Source organism: Esox lucius, chromosome 10 (assembly GCF_011004845.1).
Source record: "Esox lucius isolate fEsoLuc1 chromosome 10, fEsoLuc1.pri, whole genome shotgun sequence".
In the NCBI taxonomy this organism is placed as follows: domain Eukaryota; kingdom Metazoa; phylum Chordata; class Actinopteri; order Esociformes; family Esocidae; genus Esox; species Esox lucius.
Window position 1 is genome coordinate 18,774,281 of NC_047578.1, and position 15,512 is coordinate 18,789,792.

Here is a 15,512-nt window from a genome sequence, read left to right on the forward strand (position 1 = left end):
GTTTTGAGAAAAGGTATTGTTGAGGAAAAAGAGGATCATGTACCAGAGTGATGGCAAGAGGAACATGTGGAGAAGAAAGGGAACAGACATACCACATTATCATTACATTTCCTGGTCCAATTGTAAATACACAGAGGGCCAGGAATCTAATTATGAAAAACCAGACCATCACTGATACAAGACTGACAAATGTCGGGAGCTCTGGTTCTCCCCAACAAACCTGTGGTCAGTCCATACCACTGATCAATATAACATGACCATAACAGCCCTAATGATCAGTACTAACACATACACTCACCTAAAGGATTATTAGGAATACCATACTAATACTGTGTTTGACCCCCTTTCGCCTTCAGAACTGCCTTAATTCTACATGGCATTGATTCAACAAGGTGCTGAAAGCATTCTTTAGAAATGTTGGCCCATATTGATAGGATAGCATCTTGCAGTTGATGGAGATTTGTGGGATGCACATCCAGGGCACGAAGCTCCCGTTCCACCACATCCCAAAGATGCTCTATTGGGTTGAGATCTGGTGACTATGGGGGCCATTTCAGTACAGTGAACTCATTGTCATGTTCAAGAAACCAATTTGAAATGATTCGAGCTTTGTGACATGGTGCATTATCCTGCTGGAAGTAGCCATCAGAGGATGGGTACATGGTGGTCATAAAGGGATGGACATGGTCAGAAACAATGTTCCGTGGCATTTAAATGATGCCCAATTGGCACTAAGGGGCCTAAAGTGTGCCAAGAAAACATCCCCCACACCATTACACCACCAGCCTGCACAGTGGTAACAAGGCATGATGGATCCATGTTCTCATTCTGTTTACGCCAAATTCTGACACTACCATCTGATTGTCTCAACAGAAATCAAGACTCATCAGACCAGGAAATATTTTTCCAGTCTTCAACAGTCCAATTTTGGTGAGCTCATGCAAATTGTAGCCTCTTTTTCCCATTTGTAGTGGAGATGAGTGGTACCCGGTGGGGTCTTCTGCTGTTGTAGCCCATCCGCCTCAAGGTTGTGCGTGTTGTGGCTTCACAAATGCTTTGCTGCATACCTCGGTTGTAACGAGTGGTTATTTCAGTCAAAGTTGCTCTTCTATCAGCTCGAATCAGTCGGCACATTCTCCTCTGACCTCTAGCATCAACAAGGCATTTTCGCCCACAGGACTGCCGCATACTGGATGTTTTTCCCTTTTCACACCATTCTTTGTAAACCCTAGAAATGGTTGGGCGTGAAAATCCCAGTAACTGAGCAGATTGTGAAATACTCAGACCGGCCTGTCTGGCACCAACAACCATGCCACGCTCAAAATTGCTTAAATCACCTTTCTTTCCCATTCTGACATTCAGTTTGGAGTTCAGGAGATTGTCTTAAACAGGACCACACCCCTAAATGCATTGAAGCAACTGCCATGTGATTGGTTGATTAGATAATTGCATTAATGAGAAATAGAACAGGTGATCCTAATAATCCTTTAGGTGAGTGTAGATATCTCTCATTGTCTCTAATTATACATTAGTGTTACATTTCATGTGTATTGTGTATAAATCCATTAATCAATTAGGTCATAGGAAGTGGTGAACTCACTGGACAGAAATTAATAATAAACACATTGTATAGTTAATTGTTTTTAATGTAATGGTATGATTTGATGATACAATATGATGAAACATGTCAGCATAGTTTACAGTAGTAGAAAGTTCATTGGGGTACATGCCCAATCTACTGAAGTTCCAGAGTGAACCAGTAGGGGGCATCTGTTAGAAAGCATTAATGAGGCCTTAATGATCAGTTCCATGTTTCTGTTACTATTCCCCTTATTGACTATGAGCAGGTTATTATACAGTGAGTACATTACAGTGGTGGACTTTTGGTATAGGAACCAAAGTGGCATGTTAGCAGTAAGTCTTTTAACCTATATATTGACTTCTGATAATGAAAACAGAATACTTTGTATTTCAACTCCATCAAAAATAATAGAAATGTTGGATATATTTTATTGGGAGAGTTTATGTTGTCATCATTTACAATTAGAAGTAAAAAATCTAAATGTACAGAAATTATTTTATGTATCAAAGAGTACTTATTTGATGTTTATGTATTTCAAACAGGATTGTTGGTTAAACATTTGAGTGTTTTGGTTAAATGTAGCTTATTTCAAAGTGCCAGAGTTGTGTCTCTAGTGACAGAGGTTTTTGTACGGCTTCTGAATGAGTTTGTATCACTGTGGGTCACTTTTGGTGGAGGCACCAGACTGGACATCGGACGTAAGTAACTTGCCTACAGAATATCTAATAACTGTTGTGAAAAGATGTTTAAATTAATATATAATATGTTAGTATTGCAAGTGTATTTTTAAAAATCATGTTTTGGAATCAACAAGATTTCTGCATTCTGAATCATTTAATATATTCTAACAGAACAGTGTCTTTACAAAACAATGCAGAACATACTAGAATATATACAGAATATACTGTTGGTTAAAACTCAAACTTTAAGCGGTTTTGGGTAGGGGGGTAAGGAGAACCTAGCCTGAAAATTAAGTCTTAATTCATTTGGATTATATTTTTTATCGTTTTTTAAATATATAATGTGTGATTACATTTTATAGAAATCTATTCCTCATTGCTGCAGTGTTGTTTCATTTGACTATTTTGTTTAGTACTTTATTTGATCAAAATAATTTACATTCAGTCAACCTACAACATGAATGCAAATCATTAGCGTTTTAGGATGAATAAATGTTACATTTCTTCAGTGCAATATGTAGCTACTGTTATTAATATATTGAAATTAACAAATATCGCAGTTAGATAAATATATTATCAAATTTCAAAAAAAGAAAAGTTTGCTGAAATATTTTAAATAAATCTATTTTCATTTAATATATTTATGCATCAGTAGCAATTAAAAGGAAGTGAAAAAGTGACAAAAACAAAAGTGTCTGAGGAACAGAAACCAACAGATGAACACAAGAATAAACTAAAACTATTTTAACATGTAAAAGGCCTGCATCATTATGGTCTACTAGGTCTGTTCATTCAGTCGTCTCTCTCTAACTTCCTGTCTTCTAGGTGATGTCCGTCCCACCCTGACAGTCCTTCCCCCCTCCAGTGTGGAGCTGCAGCAGGGAAAGGCCACTCTCATGTGTCTGGCTAACAAGGGCTTCCCCTCAGGCTGGAGTCTGAACTGGAAGGTAGATGGAGTCAGCACCACCCGGGAGGTGACAGGGAGCCCCGGGGTCCTGGACAAGAATGGCCTCTACAGCTGGAGCAGCACGCTGACCCTCCCTGGGGACCAGTGGAGGAAGGTGGGCTCTGTGACCTGTGAGGCCACCCAGGGCTCCCAGGCTCCTCTCTCTGAGACACTGAGGAGAGACCAGTGTTCTGAATGAGCTCCTCCTCTGAATACTTCATCCAGCTGCATGGAGCTTTTAGCATTTATTTATCATGGCCTTTTCATATCATGTTTTAATGTATTTGCTTCTTGGCTGTGGTAACAATACATTGATAAAGGTTTTTGCAATCATAACTTTGGATATCAATGTTGAATAAAAATAGAAATAAGACTTCTTTATGAAAGGGGTGTTTCCTTGTTTATTTCTGATAGTATGAACGGGCCCAAAAATGATTCATACAATGAACAATTATGTTCTGTAGTTCACTAATGTCTTAATAAAAACGTCTGATGCAGAAACCAGGTTCTCTAAACTCACTGGCCGTCATTATGATATTTTAAAATTGAAGCTGTGTGCTAAAGAACAACCCACACTGGTTATCATGATATACTAATACTGAAGCCTCATGCTCTAAACTCACTAGAAGTCTCTGGGGACAGATGAACATCTGGTGCTGCTCTACTATGGGAGCGTTACAGTCATCCTGCTCATGCAAATCTGAGTTTCACCCTCACAGGTCACAATGTCCCAGCCTCAAATCCTCTGGGTGCAGACAGCTGTGAGTCTCATTAGAGAAATGAACATGAGTTGGAAAGCCAGACTTCACATGAATAATATTCATATTGGGAACTCAGATCAAAGGTATCATTAGCAGACATCCAGAGTGACTTACAGTACTGACCCCTCATGGGAATCAAACCCAAAACTATTGTGTTGCAAGTGCCTTGTTTAACAACTGAGCTACACAGGATACACAATGCTTTTTAAGTATAATAAACTGAAGGATCTTAATTTAAATACTATATTGCTGCTAAATATGTCACTGCAGCACAGGAAATGCAGTTGTGTTTAATAATTTACATACATTACCTGCCAACCCATCGATATATATTAATATTGGCAACCTAATTGTTTGACTTCTGACTAGTAAAACACAAATATAGAAAAATATCTACAATACGTTTAAGCTCATAACCTGCAAGAAGGAATTGTCAGACTTTCTCTCTATGCTCACAACCCTCTCACTCAGGGACCTCTGGGTCGAGCAAGAGTGAGTGCAGTATCATCTAGTTATATTTACTACATAGGCCCATGAGACTTCTTCAGGGACATAGATCTTTAGAAAAGGTTAGCTGTCATTTAAGCATCCAGTGATTAAAGAACAGCTGTAGCTAACCATGTCGAAAAATACAAGAAATACGTTTTATATCGTTTAAGTAACTGTTTTAGAGTAGATGGTGAAAAGAGTGTAGCACAATGTCAGAAATATATAAATACCAATAAGGATTCCATGGTCAATATCTTGTGATGTGCAGTCCATGCCAGCCTCCTTTTAACCATTGGGAGGGTCTCCTTGAGCAAAATAAAAACATCATAATCCATATAGGGATGTTCCTATTAGAACTTAATATAAATTATTTGAATTATTGTTACATAAAATGAACAATGACATATTACTGAAAGGATCAGTATGTACATTATTATTTAAACAATCTAATCCAGAAATGTAAAGTTTGCCTTATAATGTACATGCAGTGAATATTAGGTTACTCTAAACATGGAATATCACAGGAGAATCCAAATATATTCACAGAATGTCCATAACCAAACTTATTTTTCAAATAAAGCAATGGCAGTGACCCAATAGCAATGGCAATGACCCAATAACTAGACTTCTGGAATTGGCTTTTTGACAAATGAGGACGCGACCCAGACACAGACATGGCTATAGTAACTCCAGATCAACTTGAGCTCAGAGGATTTGGGACTCATCTGGGCCTGGAGACTTAGTGACTCAACTACAATCCTTTTACCAGACACACTAATCCAGAGTAACTGTCAGAACTGGCCCCTCATGTGAATCAAATCTTGATACAGTAAGGGTAAGTTAAGGATTATGTTTAGAAGGTTTAGGGTAAGATTAAAAAATCTTAGTGATAGGACAATGCATAAGGTTAGAGTTAGAGTGAGTAGATGTTACCATTAGTCAGTACATTTACTGTAGAGAATCTACAGACACTTTTGGGACTCTCAAAATCAAGTGTTTCCCAAGTGCCTTGCTGTACCAGCTGACAGAGATGGGGACAAGTCACACATGGTCAAGTCCAAGCAAGTCTCAAGTGTAAACCATCAAGTCTTGAGTCAAGTCACAAGTCACAGTTCAGATAAATCAAGCAAGTCAAGTCAATGGTTCACCCTAAGCAAGTCAAGTCGAGTCCTTATAAGTTTCAAGTCAAGTCAAGTCAAAGTACTAAAGAAATGAACACACACACACACTGTACTCTGTTTCTGACGTGCGCTCGGTGCGAAGCTCGATTTCAAAATCAAATATTTTTCTCCTCCGCGGTACAATTTTTTGGGGAGACGAAGCGGAAGGATCTTGAATCAGCCTGAAGGGGTTGTATTCGCTATAACAACCGCCTCGCTATACCTTATCCCGCTTATTACATGGCTACCTACCAAATAAATCTATAATTTCACACAAAATATTGATTTCAAAAGGAATTTATTGATTTCAAAACGATTGTATTGCTTCCTCTAAAGAAAATAGTCCGTTCCGTCTCTGGTTAGAATCCTGCTGCGTCAATTGCAACGCGCTGTTTTTCATGGCAACGGTCTGTTATCAAGAAATAACACGCATTCTGCACTGGAATTCAGCCAATCCATGTAATAAGGGCTAATAATAACAACAACCTTATAAACTAATTATTGTGACTGAAAAACTGCCTAATATGTAATTACGTTGTAATTATTTTTGTCTGTAAATGAGTAAAAAAAAACTCTTCGAAATGTTTAGCCTTTCATACAATAAAGTTAATGCTTTTTAGTTTCCACACGCAGTCCACAAACACTTGAAAATGCCCACATTTAATACAGACATTATAGCCTACGTGTAATAATATACATGCCCGCTCATTTTAAGATGCCCATCAACATTAAAATTCAGGCTATGCCACTGTTATAGTCAAATTTCCTTACATCTATTTACCAGACGTATTCAGTAATGATAATGGTCACATTTCTAACAAGAAAAAAAAAAAAACATAATATGCAACCAAGGCCAAATTATGACAAACAAAAGATTATTTAATTACATTAGTAACTTAATCGTAATAGAGTGAAACTGAATATAAAGAGATTACTTTCTTACCTTTCCTTGTGGTTCTTAAAATAACGAATGAAATTTGACGTTGTTGCATATTTTGCATCTGGCAAATCTTTTTTTATTCACACGGTCCAGTTCAAAGTCCTTGTATCCAAACGATAATATTTGTGGAGCTCGACTAACGTTACTGTCTGCCATGTTTTGCGCGGTTTGAATTGTGCAGCGTTAAAGGCACATACGCTGATTAGTGGTGCTGATGTCACAACATGTAAAATCATTTTATTGCTGTTTGTTTTTTATAAGTTCAAGTCATTGTAGAGTCTTCCACTTCAAGTCAAGTCAAGTCTCAAGTAACTTGTTCTCAAGTCAAAGTCAAGTCAAGTCATTTTCATACTTTAATCAAGCAAGTCACAAGTCCTGAGTCCCCCACCTCTGCCAGCTGAGCTACAGAGAACCCTCAATGGATTCATTTATGACAAAAAGTAAAAGTATAATTTTCAGACAGTGTACCACAGCTCTATGTTTGCCAGCATTTTGCCTAACCATGGAATAATGAACACAATGGACAGTGAAAATCCATTTCTCACAGGATTATTTTGCAGTGGCAAAACTGGTCAAATTATGATCCTACATAACATGTACACTTATTTGTGACTTATTATTATACAGTACTCCTGTATAATTGTTATTTTAAAGTGGAGCTGGGTAACTCAGTTGTTAGAACACAGTGCTTGCTATGACAGGGTTGTGGGTTACATTTACACTGGGATTATAATTCAAGCTGTATGCATTTACTACTAAAAGTAGTTTGGGATTAGAACATCTGCTGTGAATGTAATTTAACCTTCAGTCACTTCTTCAGGATTGGATGGTATAGAGAGGTTGAAAAGGAAAAGTATAATAAATATTTGGGGAGATGAATAAGGATTCATTATATATACAGATAAAATGTAAACATCTAGTTTGTTTTCTCTAGATGGCCAAACTGATAACTAACAAACTCAATGTGGAATAAACAACACATCATAATATTGGATTTCAGCTAATTGTCGTGTGAAAACAGTGATGACTTTGAAAATCTACTCACTGACTGTCATAACTTTTAGTTTTTTTAACAGACATTACCAGGAAAATGATTAATTATTATCTTTGTACAGTAGGTTGTAGGTTTTGATTCAGAGCAGTTCCTCTTTAACAGAGGGAGGTTTTTGTACGGCGCTCTAACACTGTGTGAACGGAGTGCTGTAACCCTGCTGACAGTAATAATCTCCTGCATCTTCACCCTGGATTCCACTGATGGTCAGAGTGAATTGAGAACCAGATCCACTCCCACTGAAACGATCTGGAATACCTGACTGACGGGTTGTAGCAGAATAAACTAGAAGTTTAGGAGCTTGTCCAGGTTTTTGCAGGTACCAGTGGAGATAATTACTAACACTTGAACTGGTTGAACAGCTGATGGACACAGTCTCTCCTGGACTAACAGACCGAGATTTAGGAGACTGGGTCAGGATTATGTCTGCTGAAGATTCTGAAAAATAAATATGAAAATGATCAATCGTTATCAAACATCTACCATCTACCAAATCATCTGATGTCCAAATGTAAAAACTGATACTCTAAATACATATAATCATATACAATGTATCTGTGTGAACCAAGTCCCATGATGAATGAATCTAAGTTGGTCAAAGTGTCTCTTACCCTGAACAAGGAGCCCCAGGGTCCCCAGTAGAATCAGTGACATCATCATCATTGTACTGTGTGTCAGTGTCTCTGAAAGGACTGAACAGTCACTGATCAACACTGGACTCTTTAAGTGTGTGGAGCACTGAGACATGACAGATATGCAAAACCTCCTATTAGCATAACAGTGAAGACAGTAGTGTTAATCTACTTTAACTTATCCTAAAAGCAACACTAATTTTTGCTCTAAATTGTAACATTTCAGCCCAAAACCCTATAATGTAAAGACAACCCCAATTCCTAAGCATTGGACACAGATTACGCCTAGTACTGGACAAAAAAAAATATAATTCTCAGTTGAGCTAGATGTAGTAGAGAACCAAACATATATCAGTGTTGAAAAACCAGCCCTTAATGCCCAACCTTAGAGAGCCACTACGGACACATTATCCATCTGAAATGTCTTCCCAGTTTAAAAGTTACACCAAGCAAACCATATCGATGGCCAATCAGGAGTGAGTGAGCTGAACATCCCCTTCCCAGACACTTGAAACTCATTTTGAATGGGACCTGAGGTGATGTCTGACAAGGCACAGTCACTGACTCCTAGTGTCCCTTAGGGGTTAATGCCTAGTCTTTCTGGGGTAGGGTGAAGCAGACCACACCCACCCTCATCAGAATTTACACAGGCTACAAGCAGAGGTGTGGAAAGGGATATAGAAGTCATATAGTTTTAATAATCATTGTTGCAAAAAACAATAACCCTCAAACCTTGTCTTTTTACATTATATATCTTTCACAGACGTCATCAGTGTGCAGATTTATACATATTGCAGATTGCAGGGAGAGGTGAGGGGAGTGCTAATTGAAGGAAGGTATCTTGCATCGCGTTGGCTCCACCCCTGAGCCTTATATGGACTTCCTCTTCCAACAAGGAGAGGCTGGGATTAATTGGGTGATTAGGTTTCGGAGGGAAAAAGGGAAGCAGGTGGTTTTGAAGGGAGAGAGAGGACAGAGAATGGGAGAGGAGAGAAGAGAAGACGGTGTGGGACAGCGTGTGTAGAGTAGTAAAGAGAATATTGAACTAAACTGTGTGACTAAGTGGTGTGACCTGGACTGGCTGATTAACCCCCTGTGTACCGAACTGTTTTGGATGAGGACCTGTTTGTGGACTACCTGTGGATAGAAGATGATGAGAACGGATTGTGGACCGTGAAGCAGTGGATGTTGAAGTAGTGGCAAAATCCCCTCCTACGCTGTGAATTATCCTTAATAAACTTTCCAACTGTGTTCAACTGTACTCTTAGTGCTGGCTTGTGTTATTGAACTGGTGACGTGGAAGCCCACACCCCTGGGCTTGCCACAATACAAATACAAACCGTCTGAATGCAGCGACACAGATACATTTTATGTAGCTGTCATTCATGTGGTAGTGAGGAAGGTTGTCAAGTCATATTCCAGTTAAAATCTGATTCCAAGCAATATATTTCCAAAGTAGGAAGAAATCATTATAAATATAATCCATCATGAATCTACTTGGCAAAAAGTTCAAACATGAGCACTGTGCTGACATGGCTGAAGAATTGCTGTCCAAATACTTTTGGAAATCACTCTAAATTAAATATGTATTGGAACTCTGCTCATCTAACCAGAAAGAATTTAAACTTCCTCGATTGAGCTTCCAAGCTTCTGACCCATACTCAGGTGTCCAGATGAGGTGTGATGAGACAAGGTCATAAAACTGAATTGAATGTCACCAATCTTGGTGTGATTGTTTAAACATCTTTATTTATGTTGAATTAATATTACATTTGCGCCTCCCTTCTATTTTAATTGTATGATGAGATGGTACAATGGGCTGAGTTACTGTATCAATTTAGTCCTCAGTACTTTCAATACCACTGAAGTTCCAGAGTGTACCAGTAGGGGGCATCAGTGATAAAGGAGTAATGAGGAGTTATTTAGCAGTTCAATGTCTCTGTTTCCTTCATTTTCTGTGTGGAGGTTTTTATACAGCAAGATACTGAATAACTCTGGTGGACTTCTGGTGGAGGAACCAAACTGTCTGTTGTCAGTAAGTCTTCTATTGTACATCTTGGATTAGAACATTTTACAACTTGACTGAAATCAAAAACAAAAATAGCTATTCTATCAAACTTGTTTAGAATTCTCCTTAAGCAAACTAAAACATTCAAATCATGATACTATTGTTCTTCTTAGAACTTATTTTAAATTATTTAACTTAATGTTACATAGCATGAACAATAATATTACTGAAAGGATCAGTATGTAGTTTATTTTCTCCATGTGGAAACTTATTCAACTGCACAAACAACAGTACACATTCAAACCATCCGTTAATCAATTCAGACCATCCAACAATCCATATGTTTTATAATGGACATGCAGTGATTATTTGTTTTCTCTAAATATGGAAATTCACTGAAGAAACCAAATATATTAACTGAATGTTTATTACCAGACTTAGATGCAAATAAAACAATAGAAACATGGTATCTTTTTTTTTTTTCTCAGACCCAGTAATTAAACTTCTGTCATTGGGCCTATGATGTGGAACATTTATTTATCTTTGGATTTATATATTTGGATTATTCTGCTAGAAGTAGTCTTCACCCTGTATGTTTAATATTTTATGTATTCTCATAGACATGTATTCCCTAGTCAACATCTTCTGTCTTTTCCTTATCTGTGTTCAGGGACAGTGATGAGTAGAAACTGTGTACAACCTTGCATATAGTTGAGGAGAGATCTTCCTAAGAAAATAGGTATCCATGAATTAATTGCACTATGTACACTAAAAGCTTCTGCTTCAATTATATTCTGTTCATTATTTAGAAACCTGCCTAACTGATGTAACCCAGTGTAAGGAATTTACTTTGTTAGATTAGGCCCGAATTTGCTTTAGACTGTTCATGGATGCCACGGATGGGCAAAGACAGCATGGCCTTGTCATGGACGTAATTATGGCCACAACCGAAGGAGCTGGGCCACAACCTATCTTATCTATGACGCAGCTTCAGATGGCTCCAAGGTGAAGTTGCCTGTGCCTCTGCTGGTTCTTTCATTCAGGCAGGACAGAGACAAGGGCTAGCTCAGATCAGGAGGCCTTTTAACTCTGACCTAGAACTATGGTTGCCATGACAGTGTAGAGTTCATTTCATGCTGGTTGTATTTTCATGCTGGTGTCATGACTTGTTTTCTTGTCTGTATCTTTAGTATTTCCAGAACTGACAAGGAGATGTATAAAGAGGTGAAAGCAATAATGTGACTTCAGAAGAACTGTCATGACACTACTACATGTAGGTCTCTGTACTTATACTCTGTGTTTGTCATGATCCTTGTTCCTGAAAATACAATGAAACCTGAAGAAATTAACTGCTATTCGAATGACTGAAGAGTTTTGACTTGATAAATTGCCATCACTTTTCCATCTTCTATAGTGACAAATGGAGACGTGACTCAGACACAGCAATAGTAACCCATGACTCGATTTTAGTGGACTTGGGACTCAACTGGCCTCGAGACTTAGTAACTCAACTACAACACTGTTTAGCAGACAAAGCAATCCATAGCAATCAACAGAACTGGCCCCTTTATGGGAATCAGACCTTGCTAAGGTAAAGGTTAGGGTTAGGTTTAGAAGTTGGAAGGGTAGGAGTTAAACATTTTAGTGATAGGATAATGCTTAATGTTAGGGTATGAGTGAGTAGATAGTTAAAATGTTAATGTAAGTCAGCATTAAAAAAAGCATTAATGGGGAATGTGTCCAATCTACTGAAGTTCCAGAGGGAACCAGTAGGGGGCATAAGTGATAAAGCATTAATGAGGCCTTACTAATCAGTTCCATGTTTCTGTTACTATTCCCCTTATTGTCTGTGAGCAGGTTATTGTACAGTGAGTACATTACTGTGGTGGACTTTTGGTATAGGAAACAAGTGGCATGTTGGCAGTGAGTCGTTTAATCTATATTGACTTCTGATATTGAAAACACAATACATTGTCTTTGAACTAGAAATGTAAGATATTTTTTGTTGGGAGAGTTAATGTTGTCTTCATTTACAATTTGAAATGAAAAATGCTAATTTGTACAAAATATTTAATGTATCAAAGGGTACATATATGGTGTGAATTAATTTCAAACAGGATTGTTGTGACTAAATGTAGTTTATTTCAAAGTGCCAGAACTGTGCCTCTAGTGTCTGATGTTTTTGTACGGCTAAATGAGTTTGTATCACTGTGGTTCACTTTTGATGGAGGCACTAGACTTGACATTGGAAGTAAGTACCAAGCATACAGAGATCCAATAACTGTTGCTAATGTTTAAATTATGTTTAAATAAAAATATTCTTGTTATTATTGTAACAATACTTTTTAAAATACAAGTTTTTGCATCGGGCTCAGCCCGAACGGGCGACGTCGGGCCGCCCTCCCGTGGGCTCACCACCCACAGGAGGGACCATAAGGGGCCGGTGCGAAGAGGATCGGGCGGCAGTCGAAGGCAGGGGCCTAGACAACCCGATCTCTGGACACGGAAACTAGCTCTAGGGACGTGGAATGTCACCTCGCTGGCGGGAAGGAGCCTGAGTTAGTGCGTGAGGTTGAGAGGTTCCGATTAGAGGTAGTCGGGATCACCTCTACGCACGGCTTGGGCTCTGGAACCACACTCCTTGAGAGAGGATGGACTCTTCACCACTCTGGCGTTGCCCATGGTGAGAGGCGGCGGGCTGGTGTGGGTTTGCTTATAGCTCCCCAGCTCTGCCGCCATGTGTTGGAGTTTACCCCGGTGAACGAGAGGGTCGTTTCCCTGCGCCTACGGGTCGGGGATAGGTCTCTCACTGTTGTTTGTGCCTACGGGCCGAACGGCAGTGCAGAGTACCCGACCTTCTTGGAGTCTCTGGGAGGGGTGCTGGAAAGTGCTCCGACTGGTTACTCTATCGATCTACTGGGGGACTTCAACGCCCACGTGGGCAACGACAGTGACACCTGGAGGGGCGTGATTGGGAGGAACGGCCCCCCTGATCTGAACCAGTTTTTCCATAATAAACACCATGTTCAAGCATAAGGGTGTCCATCAGTGCACGTGGCACCAGGACACCCTAGGCCGCAGGTCGATGATCGACTTTGTTGTCGTCTCATCTGACCTGCGGCCGTATGTCTTGGACACTCGGGTGAAGAGAGGGGCGGAGCTGTCAACTGATCACCACCTGGTGGTGAGTTGGATCCGATGGCGGGGGAGGAAGCTGGACAGACTCGGCAGGCCCAAGCGTACTGTAAGGGTCTGCTGGGAACGTCTGGCCAAGTCTCCTGTCAGAGAGATCTTTAACTCCCACCTCCGGCAGAGCTTCGACTGGATCCCGAGGGAGGCTGGAGAAATTGAGTCCGAGTGGACCATGTTCTCCACCGCCATTGTCGAAGCGGCCGCTCTGAGCTGTGGCCGTAAGGTCTCCGGTGCCTGTCGAGGCGGCAATCCCCGAACCCGGTGGTGGACACCGGAAGTAAGGCCTGGTTGGCTTGTGGGACTCCTGACGCAGCTGACAGGTACCGACAGGCCAAGCGGACTGCAGCCCGGGTGGTTGTGGAGGCAAAAACTCGGGCCTGGGAGGAGTTCGGTGAGGCCATGGAGAAGGACTATCGGCTGGCCTCGAAGAGATTCTGGCAAACCATCCGGCGCCTCAGGGGAGGGAAACAGTGCCCTACCAACGCTGTTTACAGTAGAGGTGGGCAGCTGTTGACCTCAACTGAGGATTTCGTCGGGCGGTGGAAGGAGTACTTCGAGGATCTCCTCAATCCCGCTGTCACTTCTTCCATTGAGGAAGCAGAGGATGAGGGCTCATAGGTGGACTCGTCCATCACCCGGGCTGAAGTCACTGAGGTGGTCAAGAAACTCCTCGGTGGCAATCCCTGGATGTTGTGGGGCTGTCTTGGTTGACACGCCTGTGCAACATCGCGTGGCGGTCGGGGACAGTGCCTCTGGGATGGCAGACCGGGGTGGTGGTCCCTCTTTTTAAGAAGGGGGACCGGAGGGTGTGTTCCAACTATAGGGGGATCACACTTCTCAGCCTCCCCGGGAAAGTCTATGCCAGGGTACTGGAGAGGAGAATACGGCCGATAGTAGAACCTCGGATTCAGGAGGAACAGTGTGGTTTTCGTCCGGGCCGTGGAACACTGGACTAGCTCTATACCCTCTACATGGGAGTTTGCCCAACCAATCCACATGTGTTTTGTGGATTTGGAGAAGGCATTCGACTGTGTCCCTCGCGGCATCTTGTGGAGGGTGCTTGGGGAATATGGGGTCCTGGGTCCTTTGCTAAGGGCTGTCAGGTCCCTGTACAACCGAAGCAGGAGCTTGGTCCCCATTGCCGGCAGTAAGTCAGACTTGTTCCCAGTGCATGTTGGACTCCGGCAGGGCTGCCCTTTGTCACCGGTTCTGTTTGTAATTTTTATGGACAGAATTTCTAGGCGCAGCCAGGGGCCGGAGGGTGTCAGGTTTGGGGACCACACAATTTCGTCTCTGCTCTTTGCAGATGATGTTGTCGTGTTGGCCCCTTCTAACCAGGACCTTCAGCATGCGCTGGGACGGTTTGCAGCCGAGTGTGAAGCGGTGGGGATGAAAATCAGTACCTCCAAATCCGAGGCCATGGTCCTCAGTCGGAAAAGGGTGGCTTGCCCACTTCAGGTTGGTGGAGAGTGCCTGCCTCAAGTGGAGGAGTTTAAGTATCTAGGGGTCTTGTTCACGAGTGAGGGAAGGATGGAACGGGAGATTGACAGACGGATCGGTGCAGCTTCTGCAGTAATGCAGTCAAAGTATCGGTCTGTCGTGGTGAAGAAAGAGCTGAGCCGCAAAGCGAAGCTCTCGATTTACCAGTCAATCTACGTTCCTACTCTCACCTATGGTCATGAGCTTTGGGTCATGACCGAAAGGACAAGATCCCGGATACAGGCGGCCGAAATGAGCTTTCTCCGCAGGGTGGCTGGGCGATCCCTTAGAGATGGGGTGAGAAGCTTGGTCACCCGGGAGGAGCTTGGAGTAGAGCCGCTGCTCCTCCACATCGAGAGGGGTCAGCTGAGGTGGCTTGGGCATCTTTTTCGCATGCCTCCGGAACGCCTTCCTGGGAAGGTGTTCCGGTCCCGTCCCTCCGGGAGGAGACCCCGGGGAAGACCTAGGACACGCTGGAGGGACTATGTCTCCCGGCTGGCCTGGGAACGCCTCGGTGTCCCCCCAGAAGAGCTAGAGGAAGTGTCTGGGGAGAGGGAAGTCTGGGCATCCCTGCTTAGACTGCTGCCCCCGC

The 15,512-nt window shown here is 41.6% G+C and overlaps 1 gene segment (V, D, J or C); it reads left to right on the top strand.

Annotated features, from left to right (window-relative positions):
* Window positions 1-1,890: 1,890 nt before the first annotated feature.
* On the top strand, window positions 1,891-3,598 carry LOC114839969. The segment is given in 3 exon segments: window positions 1,891-1,914; window positions 2,244-2,280; window positions 3,088-3,598. Coding segments are annotated over 3 exon segments (366 nt in total).
* Window positions 3,599-15,512: the final 11,914 nt, after the last annotated feature.